This window comes from Ascaphus truei, chromosome 2 (assembly GCF_040206685.1).
Source record: "Ascaphus truei isolate aAscTru1 chromosome 2, aAscTru1.hap1, whole genome shotgun sequence".
Lineage (NCBI taxonomy): Eukaryota > Metazoa > Chordata > Amphibia > Anura > Ascaphidae > Ascaphus > Ascaphus truei.
In genome coordinates, this window is record NC_134484.1 from 474874799 (window position 1) to 474889652 (window position 14854).

General features: G+C 47.3%; 1 protein-coding gene across 5 annotated transcripts in view; it reads left to right on the top strand.

Annotated features, from left to right (window-relative positions):
* LOC142487989 (uncharacterized) overlaps nucleotides 1–14854 on the top strand; it is a 70052-nt gene that overhangs the window by 11714 nt on the left and 43484 nt on the right. For 4 of the 5 annotated variants that reach the window (XM_075588248.1, XM_075588250.1, XM_075588251.1 and 1 more), the window contains exon 2: nucleotides 8062–8234. In XM_075588248.1, coding sequence (XP_075444363.1) covers nucleotides 8087–8234 — 148 coding nt within the window. In that variant the 5' untranslated portion in view covers nucleotides 8062–8086. Of the gene's footprint in view, nucleotides 1–3405; nucleotides 3490–8061; nucleotides 8235–14854 lie in introns of those variants that run through there. The other variant, XM_075588249.1, reaches the window with a different exon arrangement.

A 14854-nucleotide genomic window follows, 5' to 3' on the forward strand; every position in this document is an offset into this window, starting at 1 on the left:
TCTCTCCCACACACTCTCTCTCTCCCACACACTCTCTCTCTCTCTCTCCCACACTCTCTCTCTCTCTCCCCCACACTCTCTCTCTCTCTCCCACACTCTCTCTCTCTCCCACACTCTCTCTCTCCCCCACACTCTCTCTCTCTCCCACATTCTCTCTCTCTCCCCCACACACTCTCTCCCCCACACACTCTCTCTCTCCCCCACACTCTCTCTATCTCTCCCCCACACTCTCTCACACTCTGGATCTGGATATCTTATTTACCCTATACAGTATATCTTAACTGCCCTATACTACACCGAAATAACCTATACTGCTTTCTTCCAGATCTGACTCAAGCTTCACACGGAAGACATCGGAACCCCCCTAACCCAGAAGACAGGTAGGGAACACATCCCCTCCAATGTATAACATTGCGGGAATGAGGGTACCTGGACATTGAGTGACTGCGGATCAGGTAACATCCCAGGCGGGATTGTTGCTTTAGATATTGTGAAGCGGGGATGTCCAGACACTGGTTAAGGGGTTCAGGAAACTAGTCATTCACACCTGGCTTTTATTTTTAGATCCAACATTTACACACACACACACACACACGTAACAAGGACTAATTGTAGTATAATGTAATACAATAAATACATTTATGTCAAAAACGAATGTTGTTCTGGCTAGGAATTTATTAAATGTATTTTATTTATATATTTTATTTTAAAGCGAGGGTTGGGGGCGGACTAGGGTGGGGGCGGTGTTGGGGGCGGTCTAGGTGGCGAGTAGATTTGTTGGTTCGGCGAGTAGATTTTTGGGTGATTTGTCGAACACTGTCTATACATATATATTTAGGCACTGTACCATGTATAAGTTTCATTGGATGTGCACTGAGCTCTGTCTGTGTTTCATGTTCTGTCTCTGGTTTTAAATATATATTGCCATGCTCAGTAGCCCTCCTCTGTGACACTTATATGCTTATATATATGTTGTGGTTATATTGGGGTTCAATATGAGCTTGTAGGTGTTCTGTACGATATCAAAGAGAGACATTCAGAAATGTTGGTCTGTACAGCAGGTGTAAGGTCAGGGCTTGAAAAGGACATTTGTGTGTCATCAGCATAGAGGTGATATTTAAACCCAAGAGATGTGATTAGGTCACCTAGAGAAAGTGTGTACAGAGAAAAGAGAAGAGGTCCCAGGACAGCCCTTGGGTACCCCCACAGAGAGATCGATAGAGGAGGTGGTTTTAGCAGAAGAGACACTGAAAGTACGATGGGAGAGGTAAGAAGAGATCCATGATAGAGCTTTGTTATGAATACCAAGAGTATGGATAATGTACCTACCCACCCAGTCAGTCACCTACCCACCCAGTAAGTCACCTACCCACCCAGTCAGTCAGTCAGTCAGTCACCTACCCACCCAGTCAGTCAGTCACCTACCACTCAGTCAGTCAGTCACCTACCCACCCAGTCAGTCAGTCACCTACCCACCCAGTCAGTCAGTCAGTCACCTACCACCCAGTCAGTCAGTCAGTCACCCACCCAGTCAGTCACCCACCCACCCAGTCAGTCACCCACCCAGTCAGTCAAGTCAGTCACCCACCCAGTCAGTCACCCAGTCAACCACCCATTCAGTCAACCACCAGTCAGTCAGTCAGTCACCCCCAGTCAGTCAGTCACCCACCCAGTCAGTCACCCACCCTGTCAGTCAGTCACCCACCAGTCAGTCAGTCACCAACCCACCCAGTCACCCACCCAGTCAGTCACCCACCCAGTCAGTCACCCACCCAGTCAGTCACCCACTCAGTCAGTCAGTCACCCACCCAGTCAGTCACCCACCCTCTCTTTCTCTCTGTGTATATCACCCACTCTCTGTGTGTGGTGTGTCACCCACCCTCTCTCCCCTCTCTGTCTCTCCCCTCTCTGTCTCTCCCCTCTCTGTCTCTCCCGTCTGTGTCTCTCCCATCTGTGTCTCTCCCCTCTGTGTCTCCCCCTCTGTGTCTCTCCCCTCTGTGTCTCCCCCCTCTGTCTCCCCACCCTCTGTGTCTCCCCCACAATCTCTCTCCCCCACACTATCTCTCCCCCACACTCTCTCTCCCCACACTCTCTCTCTCCCACACACTCTCTCTTCCACACTCTCTCTCTCTCCACACTCTCTCTCTCTCCCCCACACTCTCTCTCTCTCCCCCCCACATTCTCTCTCTCTCTCTCCCCCACATTCTCTCTCTCTCCCCCACACCCTCTCTCTCTCCCCCAAATTCTCTCTCTCTCCCCCACACTCTCTCTCTCCCCCACACTCTCTCTCTTCCCAACACTCTCTTTCTCCCCCCCAAACACTCTCTCTCCCCCACTCTCTCTCTCCCACACACTCTCTCTCCCCACACTCTCTCTCTCCCACACTCTCTCCCACACACTCTCTCTCCCACACTCTCTCTCTCTTTCTCCCACACTCTCTCTCTCTCCCCCACACTCTCTCTCGCTCCCCCACACTCTCTCTCTCCCCCTCTCTCTCTCTCTCTCCCCCACACTCTCTCTCCCCCACACTCTCTCTCTCCCACACTCTCTCCCACACTCTCTTTCTCCCACACTCTCTCTCTCTCTCTCTCTCTCTCTCTCTCACACACTCTCTCTCTCCCCCCCCCCCACACTCTCTCTCCCCCAACACTCTCTCTCTCCCACACTCTCTCTCCCACACTCTCTCTCTCCCACTCTCTCTCTCCCACACTTTCTCTCTCCCCCACACTCTCTCTCTCCCCCACACTCTCGCTCTCTCTCCCCCACACTTTCTCTCCCTCCCCCACACACTCTCTCCCCCACACTCTCTCCCCCACACTCTCTCCCCCACACTCTCTCTCTCTCCCACACTCTCTCTCTCCCACACTCTCTCTCTCCCACACTCTCTCCAACACTCTCTCTCTCCCACTCTCTCTCTGCCACTCTCTCTCTGCCACTCTCTCTCCCCCACACTCTCTCTCTCCCCCACACTCTCCCTCTCCCCCACACTCTCTCTCTCTCTTTCTCTCCCCCACACTCACTCACTCTCTCTCTCCCCCACACTCTCTCCCCCACACACTCTCTCTCTCCCCCACACTCTCTCTCTCTCCCCCACACTCTTTCTCTCTCCCACACACTCTCTCTCCCACACACTCTCTCTCTCTCTCCCACACTCTCTCTCTCTCTCCCCCACACTCTCTCTCTCTCCCCCACACACTCTCTCTCTCCCACACTCTCTTTCTCCCCCACACTCTCTCTCTCTCTCTCTCTCCCACATTCTCTCTCTCTCCCCCACACACTCTCTCTCTCCCCCACACACTCTCTCTCTCCCCCACACTCTCTCTATCTCTCCCCACACTCTCTCACACTCTGGATCTGGATATCTTATTTACCCTATACAGTATATCTTAACTGCCCTATACTACACCGAAATAACCTATACTGCTTTCTTCCAGATCTGACTCAAGCTTCACACGGAAGACATCGGAACCCCCCTAACCCAGAAGACAGGTAGGGAACACATCCCCTCCAATGTATAACATTGCGGGAATGAGGGTACCTGGACATTGAGTGACTGCGGATCAGGTAACATCCAGGCGGATTGTTGCTTTAGATATTGTGAAGCGGGGACGTCCAGACACTGGTTAAGGGGTTCAGGAAACTAGTCATTCACACCTGGCTTTTATTTCTAGATCCAACATTTACACACACACACACACACACACACGTAACAAGGACTAATTGTAGTATAATGTAATACAATAAATACATTTATGTCAAAAACGAATGTTGTTCTGGCTAGGAATTTATTAAATGTATTTTATTTATATATTTTATTTTAAAGCGAGGGTTGGGGGCGGGACTAGGGGTGGGGGCGGTGTTGGGGGCGGGTCTAGGTGGCGAGTAGATTTGTTGGTTCGGCGAGTAGATTTTTGGGTGATTTGTCGAACACTGTCTATACATATATATTTAGGCACTGTACCATGTATAAGTTTCATTGGATGTGCACTGAGCTCTGTCTGTGTTTCATGTTCTGTCTCTGGTTTTAAATATATATTGCCATGCTCAGTAGCCCTCCTCTGTGACACTTATATGCTTATATATATGTTGTGGTTATATTGGGGTTCAATATGAGCTTGTAGGTGTTCTGTACGATATCAAAGAGAGACATTCAGAAATGTTGGTCTGTACAGCAGGTGTAAGGTCAGGGCTTGAAAAGGACATTTGTGTGTCATCAGCATAGAGGTGATATTTAAACCAAGAGATGTGATTAGGTCACCTAGAGAAAGTGTGTACAGAGAAAAGAGAAGAGGTCCCAGGACAGCCCTTGGGTACCCCCACAGAGAGATCGATAGAGGAGGTGGTTTTAGCAGAAGAGACACTGAAAGTACGATGGGAGAGGTAAGAAGAGATCCATGATAGAGCTTTGTTATGAATACCAAGAGTATGGATAATGTGCAGGAGAAGAGGGTGGTCCACGGTGTCAAATGCTGCAGAGAGGTTGAATAATATGAGCAGAGTGTAATGACCTCTGTCTTTGTCGAGTGAGCAGTGCGGAAGCCAGATTGTTGAGGGTCTAGGAGAGAATGGATGTTGAGAAAGTAGAGCAATTGAGAGAATTCAAGACGTTCAAGGAGTTTAGAGGCAAAGGCAGGAGGGAGACAGGTCGATAGTTAAAAAGACAGGCAGGGTCAAGTTTGCCGTTTTTCAGTAATGGAATAACTGTTGCATGTTTGAAGAATGAGGGAAAGGTACCAGAGTAGAGGGAGGAGTTAAAAATGTGTGTGGGTGTAGGGGTTCTTGTAGGAGCAAGAGGTTTTAGGAGATGGGAGGGAATGGGGTCAAGAGGGCAAGTGGTACAGGGAGAAGAGGAGATCAGCAGTGACACATCATCCTCTGAGACAGCGGAAAAAGAGTCAAGGAAGGCAGGAGGAGAGTTAGGAAAAGGTGTAGGATGGGAGGAGGAAACAGAGGGGATGTTCTGATGTATGGATTCCACCTTTTCCTTAAAATAGTCAGCAAAGTTCTGAGGGGAGATGGAGGAAGAAGAAGAGGCAGCTGAGGGTGGTGTGAGTAGAGCGTCAAAAGACAGAGAAGAGTCGGCGTGGGTTAGATTTGTGCGTGTTGATTAGTGAAGAAAAGTAGGTTTGTTTAGCTTGAGAGAGGGCAGAGTTGAAACAAGACAGCATAAATTTGTAGTGAAGGAAGTCTGCGAGAGTGTGAGATTTCCTCCAGAGGTGTTCAGAGGAACGAGTGGAGGAACGCAGCATGCACGTGTGGGAATTTAGCCAGAGTCTGGGGTTAGAAGGGCGAGGATGGCAGAGAGAAAGCAGGGCATATAGATTGAGAGAGGAGGATAAGGCAGAGTTGTAGTTCCTGACCAGGTTGTCAGGGTCTGGACCAGAACTGAGAGAGGAGAGCATAAAGTGGATTCAAAGGCTGGTAGGTTAAATGAGCACAGGTTTCTGCAGAAATGAGGGGGAGATGGAGATGGGGAGAAGCGAGAGATAAAATGAGATTAGGTGATGTTCAGAGAGGATAGGGGGAAATAGAGAAATCCGAGAGAGAAACGTTTTTAGTGAAAAACAGATCCAGGAAGTGGCCATCTTTGTGGGTGCTTGCTGCAGTCCACTGTTGAAGGCCAAAAGAAGAGGTTAGAGAGAGAAAGTGGGCAGTCCAAGGGAGAGAGGGGTCATCAATGTGGCAGTTGAAGTCCCCAAGGAGAAAAAAGGTGAGTCTGAGGAGAGAAAGAAAGAGAGCCAGGATTCAAAGTGAGAGAGAAAGGCAGAAGGGGAATGAGTAGAGGTAGGTGGGCGATACATGATCGCCACGTGGATAGGGAGAGGAGAGAAGATCTGGACAGTGGGAGCCTCAAAGGAGGGAAAAGCAAGAGAGGGAGGAATAGGAAGGGTTCGGTAACGGCAGAGAGAGGAGAGGAGGAGCCCCACGCCTCCACCCCTGCCATCAGGGAGCAGAGTGTTGGAGAAAGAAAGGCCCCATAACAGAGGGCAGCTTCAAGGGCAGAGTCAGACTGAGTGAGCCAGGTCACAGTTATTGCAAATAGGAGTAGTGAGTGAGAGAGAAAGAAGTCATGGACAGAGAGGAACTTGTTAGAAGGGGAGCGAGCATTCCAAAGGGCACAGGAGAAAGGGAGAGAGGAGGGAGGGTGGCAGGGGATGGGTATGAGGCTGGAGGGGTTGACACCAGAAGGAGTAGAAGTTGCATTTGGCAGGCGAGGGCGAGCGCATGTAGAAATAAGGCAGGGACCAGGATTGGGAGAGATATCCCCAGAAGCAAGGAGGAGAAGCATGGATAGAAAGAGGATGTGTGAGGATGATTTGTATGGGTGTGTTTTGTGCAGGGGGTATAGCTGTGTAGTGACAGAGGGCGCAAGGAAGGGCTGGGACCCGCTACGCCCGGCGGCGTGGGCGGCCACACGAGAGTTCCCCACCAGCAGGGGAATCCTCCCGAGCCGGTCCTGGTCCCCCCTGGCTGCACAGCTCACTACACGCTGTGACGCGTCAGCTGCTAGGGGATACAAGAGAATTGTAATCCCTAGCTTTGACGCGTCATGTGGTGTGGCTGTGAGCCAATGAGGAGGGGAGGCTTCGGGAGGAGGAGAGGCTTCGGGGAGCAGGGAGGAGAGTGTGGAGGGAAAGCAGTGTGAGTGCGTGTCTGTGTGTGTGTCTGAGTGCCTATCTGTGTTTGTATATGTGTGTGCCTGAGTGCGTGAGTGCCTGCCTCTGTCTGTGTGTGTGTGTGTATGAGTGCCTGCGTGTGTGTGTGTGTATGCGTGCCAGCATGTGTGTGTGTAGCAGCTCCAGCCCAAACCCGTGGAGGGAGGGGGGGGGAAGAGTAGCGGGTCCCTCTGCTCAAGCCACGCCCCCCCCTCCCGCTCAAGCCTCCCACTCCCGCCCACCTCCCGCTCCCTACAGACCGCATATCGCGGTCTGTGTATGTCAGCGCCCCGCCTGTCTGCAGTGCGGGCGCGCTGACTTAGGGAGCGGGGCCTTAGCCTAAGAAAGGAGTTCATGTGAACTGAGAAGTGACGGAGAAAGGAGAGATGGAGATATATTAATAGAGTTGGAGATAATGAGACTGGTAGAAAGAAGTGCACAATTTGAAAACAAGTGAGGTCATAGCAAATATAAATAGTAAAAGTGGCATCAGAGCAATAGTAAAGTGCTGAGAGGTGCAGTCGGGGATAGATAATATCCTCCTTTCCAGCGTAGATCAAATTCAGGAATCAGGACCAGTAGGTGTTGTCCACTTGTTCTTTCCCGTTTGAACTCCCTTTTAAACCCAAGCACTAACATTCAGCTTTAAACCTGGTTACTTCAAACATGGCTGCAAACAGCAAGGCTGCTGTGTGCTTACTTATAAACTTCTAAAATGTCACCTGACTGTCCCAACCAACTTAATTAGCACATGTGAGGGACATTAAAACAGATGTTTTTTCTAAGCAGGGTGTTGTCCTGCCTAAGTGTCAAAGCTGAATTTCATTTAGGGACACTTCAAGGGCTGATTTGGAGACAGACAGAAATTTCAAAGACGATTTTACCTAGGTACAACTAAAATAGACACCGCAGGGGATGATTTGGAGACAGACAGACAATTCAGTTATGGTTTTACCTGAGAAGAGAAGAAACAGATGATCAGTAATTCAATAGAGTCCCAACTCCCTTTTAAACTCCAGCACTAACATTCTACTTTAACCTGGCTACTTCAAACATGGCTTTGGTCTATGATAGGGTTACAGATGCAGCCACCAGTATTATAACCCTTACCTAGGAAATTCTGGGAGATTCTGGGACAGTCTCACAGTAAATGCCTCAACATTTCTATGAGATTCTTAATGGCCCATCAGATTAATACAGTGGGGGGTCCCTGCAGCCCCATTCAAACTGATGTTGCGGCATTTACTGTGAGACTGCCCCAGAATTTAAAAGGCAAGAGTTCTAATACTCGTGGCTTCATCTGTATATTGGTTCTTCTCTTTACATCCTTTAAAATATGTCTGAGTGGTGTTTTAAAAACATACTTTGGAGGCAGAGTTTTCCTGATGATTGTAACTTATATTGTAGGTGTTTAGTTTCTTAACCTGATCATGGATCCCACATTCAACCCATCAAGAAATGTTGGCTCTGGGCAGTCAGATGGAAACGAGAACACAACAACCATACAAATACCAGCTCTAGGACGTCCCTTCTCCCTTGGGATGCTGTATGACTGTCGTAAGGATGAACTCATCCCAGGTAAAATTGTATTTTAATATTTATTATTTAGGAAGCAATGATATAACATGCTGTATTTAATTTTCTGCCAATTGAGTTGCGTAATATTTAAGTAATAATCCCTGAAGAACAGGGCATTACTGGCCAGTAATGCCCTGTTCTGAGGGGATTATTACTATTATAGGCTAAATGTAGGCTTATTTCATAAATAATAGACACTTTTATATAGTTAAATAGATTTTTTTATTAAAATAAAATGGTAAATACATGAAATCACCTCTATATACTCTTACACTGCAGATATCTATATCCACACACTGCCGTCCCCTATGTGTACACACACACACACACAGCAGCACACACACAAACTGCTGCTATACACACACACACACACACACACACACAAAACAGCACACCCCACACAACGCCTCTAAAAACACATATACACACACACACTGGAGCTCTAGACACACAACACAGCACCTCCTCTACACTCACTACACAGCACCTCCACACACACACACAGCATCAGCTCTACACACACACAAACTCTGCTGCTACACACACATGCTACACCCATAAACACTGCTACACACACACACACACACACACACACACACACACACACACACACACACACACACACACACACACACACACACACACACACACACACACACACACACACAGACACTGGAGCTCTATACACACACACACACACACACACACACAGTAGCTCTACACACACACATCAGCTCTACACTCACACAAACTGCTGCTACACATACAACAGCACAACACACACACACACACACACTGCAGCCACAATAAAAAATGCAGCCACTTACTAAAGTTTGCACTCTCCCCTCCAGCTCTACACACAACACAGTACAACACAGCACCTCTACACTCCCCCCTCCCCCCCCCCACACACACACACAACACTGCACTTCTATACACAACACACTTCTTTGCAGTCTCTCTCCAATTCAACTGAATCTGCTCAGAAAATCTCAGTCAGCTCGGGAGGGGAAGGAGTCAAACTGGGGCTGATACTTTTTGACCAATCCCCTGCCATGTCTCAGAGCTTTTACTTAATTCAAACCAATCCCCTGCCCTGTCTCAGCTGTTCTGAAAGCTGATTGGCTGGAAATAGACAGATTGAAAACTGCATTTTGCAAGCTGCTGAAATTCAGGGCATTACTGTGGATAATGCCCAGAATTTTAACCAATCAGAGAGCAGGATTTTCAATAATGCCCTGAATTTTACTGCTTTAGCCTATAATATATAATAAAGCCCCACACCTGCCATCAAAACAATCATTTTCTAAACCCTTAATTCATTCACTGACTTATTTACACATTGCTATCAATCAGGTTCCCACAAGTTCAACTATCCTCCTTACAATCATTCACTGCCTCGTGTACTCCCGTACACACGCATCCACATATACATCTTTTTCATCAGAGTTGTCTAGGTGACAGAACTAGATATCTCAACTCAATCTGTTAATATACACTTCAGAATTAGCTGCTGATAAATAACAGTAAGGGCAGTTACAATGTGGAGTTCATTATCGATGGAGACTGTGATAGCAGATACAATAGATTTGTTCAAAAAAAGGTTGGACATCTCTTTAGACAGGATAGGTACACAGGGATATACCAAATAAGTAAATATGGGAAGGATGTTGACCCAGGGAGTAATCTGATTACCAATTCTTGGCGTCAGGAACAAATTTATTTTTCTTCTTATGAGATATCATTGGATGATATTTCTCTCTGGTTTTTTGTTTGTCTTCCTCTGGATCAATATACTGTAAGTACGGATATAGGATAAATTATCTGTCGCCTAAATTTAACATAGGTTGAACTTGATGGACATTGATTTTTTTCAACCCTGTCTACTATGTAACTACAGTATGTAACTGTAGGAGACGTGTGCAGGGGTACGCAATGGAGACCGTTTTTAAGGTGAAACTAAAATAAGGCTTTATTGCACCTGTTCCTTTAACACGGCAAAACATTCAAAATAAACAAAAAACTCCGCTTTGGAGAATATCTACACCTTTACTCCAGCCCTCTCGAACTGGGTGGGTGGCTAAGCTAATTACTACCCCAAACATATATACAGTATATATAGGGAACCATGTTGAATGGTTTTGAAGCAAAAGGTGGCACTGTGTGCTCATTTGCATGTAATTTCCCAGAATCCCTTGCTGCAGTGGAAGCGCTGTGTGCTGGGTGATAATGGGGAAAGGCGGGGTTGCAGACCTGTCTAAGACATGCAAATGAGCATACAGTAATATTTCCATTTGTATATGTGTGTAGTCCTGTATATGTGGGTAGTCCTTTGCATCCTTCCAGTCTATCTCACAATGTGCCACGGCTGCTTTGCCGCGCAGCTGAGGAACCAGGTACTTGACCCAGTCCTCCTCAGGTAAGTCATGCATTTCACAACAGTTCTCAAAGGACTGCAGATATCCATCGTGTGTCCTTGCAGAACATGGTGAAGCTGCCATATCTTAGTCGGGGTGCCCAACTGGCCCGGGACCTCCGACTTCCAGAGGACAATTGGGACCTCGATCGGATGGGTGCATGAGCAGCAAGGAACTGGGCATGGCAAATTGTTCAGCAGCGGTAGCCCCACTGCCCATGTCTTCCAGCACATGCTGGACGGGCATGCCCATCATTACTGCGTTTAGCCCTACTGGAGCCTCCACCAACTCATCACCGGAGTTGGAGGGCGCTTCCTTTAGTAAGGAACCACCTCAGGGCTGGTCAGCGCCTCAGCTCTTACCACTGAGCACAGTGTCTCATACGCTACAAGGTCAACGACCAGCTGTTTCTTGTCACAGTTCCCGGCAGGTATTCCGCACACCTCACACTAGAGTGTGATCCGATCCTTGGTCCAGGGCTGATACATGGCAGATCTCCTTGTAGTCTTGCCTGTACATCTACTAAGCTACAGGGGATGGTAAGGGGTGTCCGAGTACTTAACAGTTGTAACTCTGATTTCTGTGGTCTTTAAAATGAGACCATAACCAGGACAGATATTCCCGGAAGAATATTGATGCCGAGCCTGGCGATCCCGCCGCTTGCCACCAGAAAATAGCCTGTCACGGGAGACCAGGACTATCACACAAAGAATCAATTCACCAGACAGAAACACAGAGTTTATAAAATTAGTTTATTGGAAAAAGAAATATCCACAACTATTTACAGTACATCAATACACACACACACTTACAACTGGAAAACTGGGGTACCCTATAAATCTGGGTGCAGGGACCACCCTAAAGAGATTTCCCCTGTTCTTCATGCATGGTCTTGTATTCTCTCACTTGCTCCACTTTCTCAACACCTATTCTCTCCTAGACACTCTACATTCTGGCTTCTGCACTGTTCACTCGACTGAAACAGCCTTCACTAAAATAACTAATGACCTCCATGCTGCCAAAGACAGAGGTTATTACACTCTGTTCATATTACTCGACCTCTCTGCAGCATTTGACACAGTGGATCACCCTCTTCTCCTTCACATTCTCCATACTCTTAGCATTCATAACAAAGCTCTATCCTGGATCTCCTCTTACCTCTCCCATCGTACTTTCAGTGCCTGTTCTGCTAACACCTCGTCCTCTATCGATCTCTCTGTGGGGGTACCCAGGGCTCTGTCCTGGGACGTCTTCTCTTTTCTCTGTACACACTTTCTCAAGGTGACCTAATCACCTCTCTTGGGTTTAATTATCACCTCAATGCTGACGACCCACAAATTTACTTCCCAACCCCTGACCTTATACCTGCTGTACAGACCAACATTTCTGAATGTCTCTCTGTGATATCATCCTGGATGGCCATCCACCAAATAATAAATAGCACAGGAAACACAAATATACAACAATAACAAACCCCTATCCCTGTTTAAGGGCTAACTTACTTCCCCAGTCCCTTTCTGCAGGGCTGAAGGGATAATCCCATTACCAGCCTATTCCCCAAAGTCTCAAGAGATACCTTAAAGCAGGTGGCCCTTCATGTCAGTCTCTGGCAGGTTCCTGGGTCCCCTGTGTCCAGGAATATAGGTGTCTGGGTGTCTTGATCTCAGCACAGCCTTTCTGCTCAAGACCTCTTGTTAGCAACCTTGTGTTCTGAGGAAAAAGTCTCTCTCCTGTTGGAAACAGGAGGCTTTTCTCACAGACCTTATTGGCCAGGTGGAGTCTGGTTAATTGCCTGCTGCACTTAACCAGATCTCTGCTGAATTTTAGAGATAGTATCTTCAACGGGGATAAGTCCCTATTACACTTACATTTATGTAATTATATTAATGTGTGAGGGAAATAATGATGTCATGCAGTGATGTCATGAATTTTGTCATGCAAAGCAAAAGGGGGACAGCGTTATGTATCCTAAAATGGCTTTTAAATTTCCTGACGTTTGATCGTTTAATTTCTCATCTACAGTATAACGTTCTTTAAGTTTTCGTAGCGCGCGCACACACATACACACACACACACTAATACATTTAATGGTTAGAGATAAAGGTTAAAATACCCTCTCAGGTGTAGGTAAGTGTAGAAGACGTGCAGCGGTACAACCAGGGAGACTTATTTGGGGAAATTAAACCATGGCTTGTATTCAGCCCGTAGCTTTAACGAATACAGTTTAATAAACAAACATCCAATTCCTTTGTAAGGGCTAACTCACTTTCCCAGTCCCTCTCTGCAGGGCTGGGGGTGTAGTATAACGGTGATCATCTGTGATGGGAAACGGACCCGCAGAGCTGAGGTGGGGTATATGATCACCGACCAGAACCAGTGGACAGAGTCCTGTTAGAGTAGACCTAGTTGTGATCCAGGCAGAGGTCAATGCAGGCGGCAAAGTTGCAAGGTTAGGATACAAGCTGGGGTCAAGGCAGGCGGCACAGGAATGGTGGTCGGGGTCACAGGCTGAGGTCGGCAAAAGGGAATTCAAAATAACAAGCAAGACTCAGGAACAGACAAGACTCAGGGACAGATAGGAATGCATACTATGCTCGGGCAGGGGCAGGGAGTCACTGACTGCTATTTAAGCCCTGGAACAGATGCATCCAATGTCATGGTAGCTCGTGCAGGGTTGTAATATACACCAAATCACTGGGTTGAATTGAATACGACTTTGATATGATAAATAAAGTTTATTCCTTAGAGGTAAGGTGAACACACTGATTGTACAAATAACACACAGAATATAGACACTTACATGGGAAGGGGCAATGAAGTAATCAGGATTCAGATTAGCAATTCATCAGGCAATCAGATATCAGTCAGATGTAGTAACGCAGACACTGGGCATAGGGCTTACACTCATTTATATGGGATTTAAGCCCTATACCCTAACATTGGGTGTCAGGTATTGGTTAACAATTTCCTGCACCCAATTACCTTTTGCCAGCTAACGTGGGAAGCACTTTGATACCTGCCCCCAGGTAGCTGGCACATGCGCACAATCCTTACTCTGGGTCCCATTTTCCTAACCCCACGCTAAAGAATTGGCGTCTCTGAGTCTGCCAGAATTGGATCTGGACAGGGAAACTTTGACTTTAAGTGTGATTTATAACACCTAACATAAAAACTCATGTCCTTCTCTTCTCCACCCTAGAATACTTAATCAGGGTGGGGGAGCCTTTGATCAGGGGACTTGGTGTAGACATACGGACTCCCCCTGATCATTAACATACTGCAGGGACTAGTATCTTTCACGGGCTTTATACCAGACCCAAAATACAGTACATTTCCACAATCATATATATATTAAAATAATCCGTTCGGTTGGGCCGAGCGGGCTAGAAATTGCCAGACCCTCATGCCAGAGGGGACTTTCTATGGTGGCCAACATTCAGCTCGCTGGGACCCACCGAACCGGAGTTACAATAAATAACTTTAAAGACCACATGTTGTACCAGTTGCATTTCTCTGCCATTGGAGTCAATGGCAGAAACACAAATTAAACAGTTAACCATACTCCGTTTGTTTGCTCGGAGAGGGTCGGGAATTGCCATGCAGTCATGCCGGAGCGATGACTACATAGTGGCCAAATCCCAGCCCTCTAGTGCTTACCGAATCGGAGTTATGGGTTCCAGGTTTATACCGTTTTTAACTTAGCTGTTTTAACCTCGCGGCTTTGACCTCCGCCATTGTGGTCAATGGCGAGACCCATGTGACAAGCGCGACCCTTTCCCATGTCCATTGGCCGTCGGACCCGGTTGGGGTTGAGTAAGGGGTTCCCCTTAAGCTAGGGTCAAAAAGAATTAGCCCTCTAGCTCCCCTAGGACCGGAGATACAATTATAATAAGGTTGAACTTGGCCGTGACCAAGTTCCCACAGCCTTTCTTAGAAATTGTATCCGCTTTCGGGGTTTGCGGTTTGGCCGGCAGCCAACTTGTCCTTAGAGAGCGGTGTCGAGGAATCCCCATTGAAATACATTACTCCATTCAATTCAATGGAGAAGCTCCTCACGGGCACCATCTGCTGGTCTTCAAATTGGGGACACACATTTTGTGCTGAGGCAGGGGCATAAAAACAGCAATGAAAATTATTCCAGTTAACCCCACAACTCCCATATGAGGGTATGGGTGGCCAGTGGGGTTGTAACCCCTTTATTAC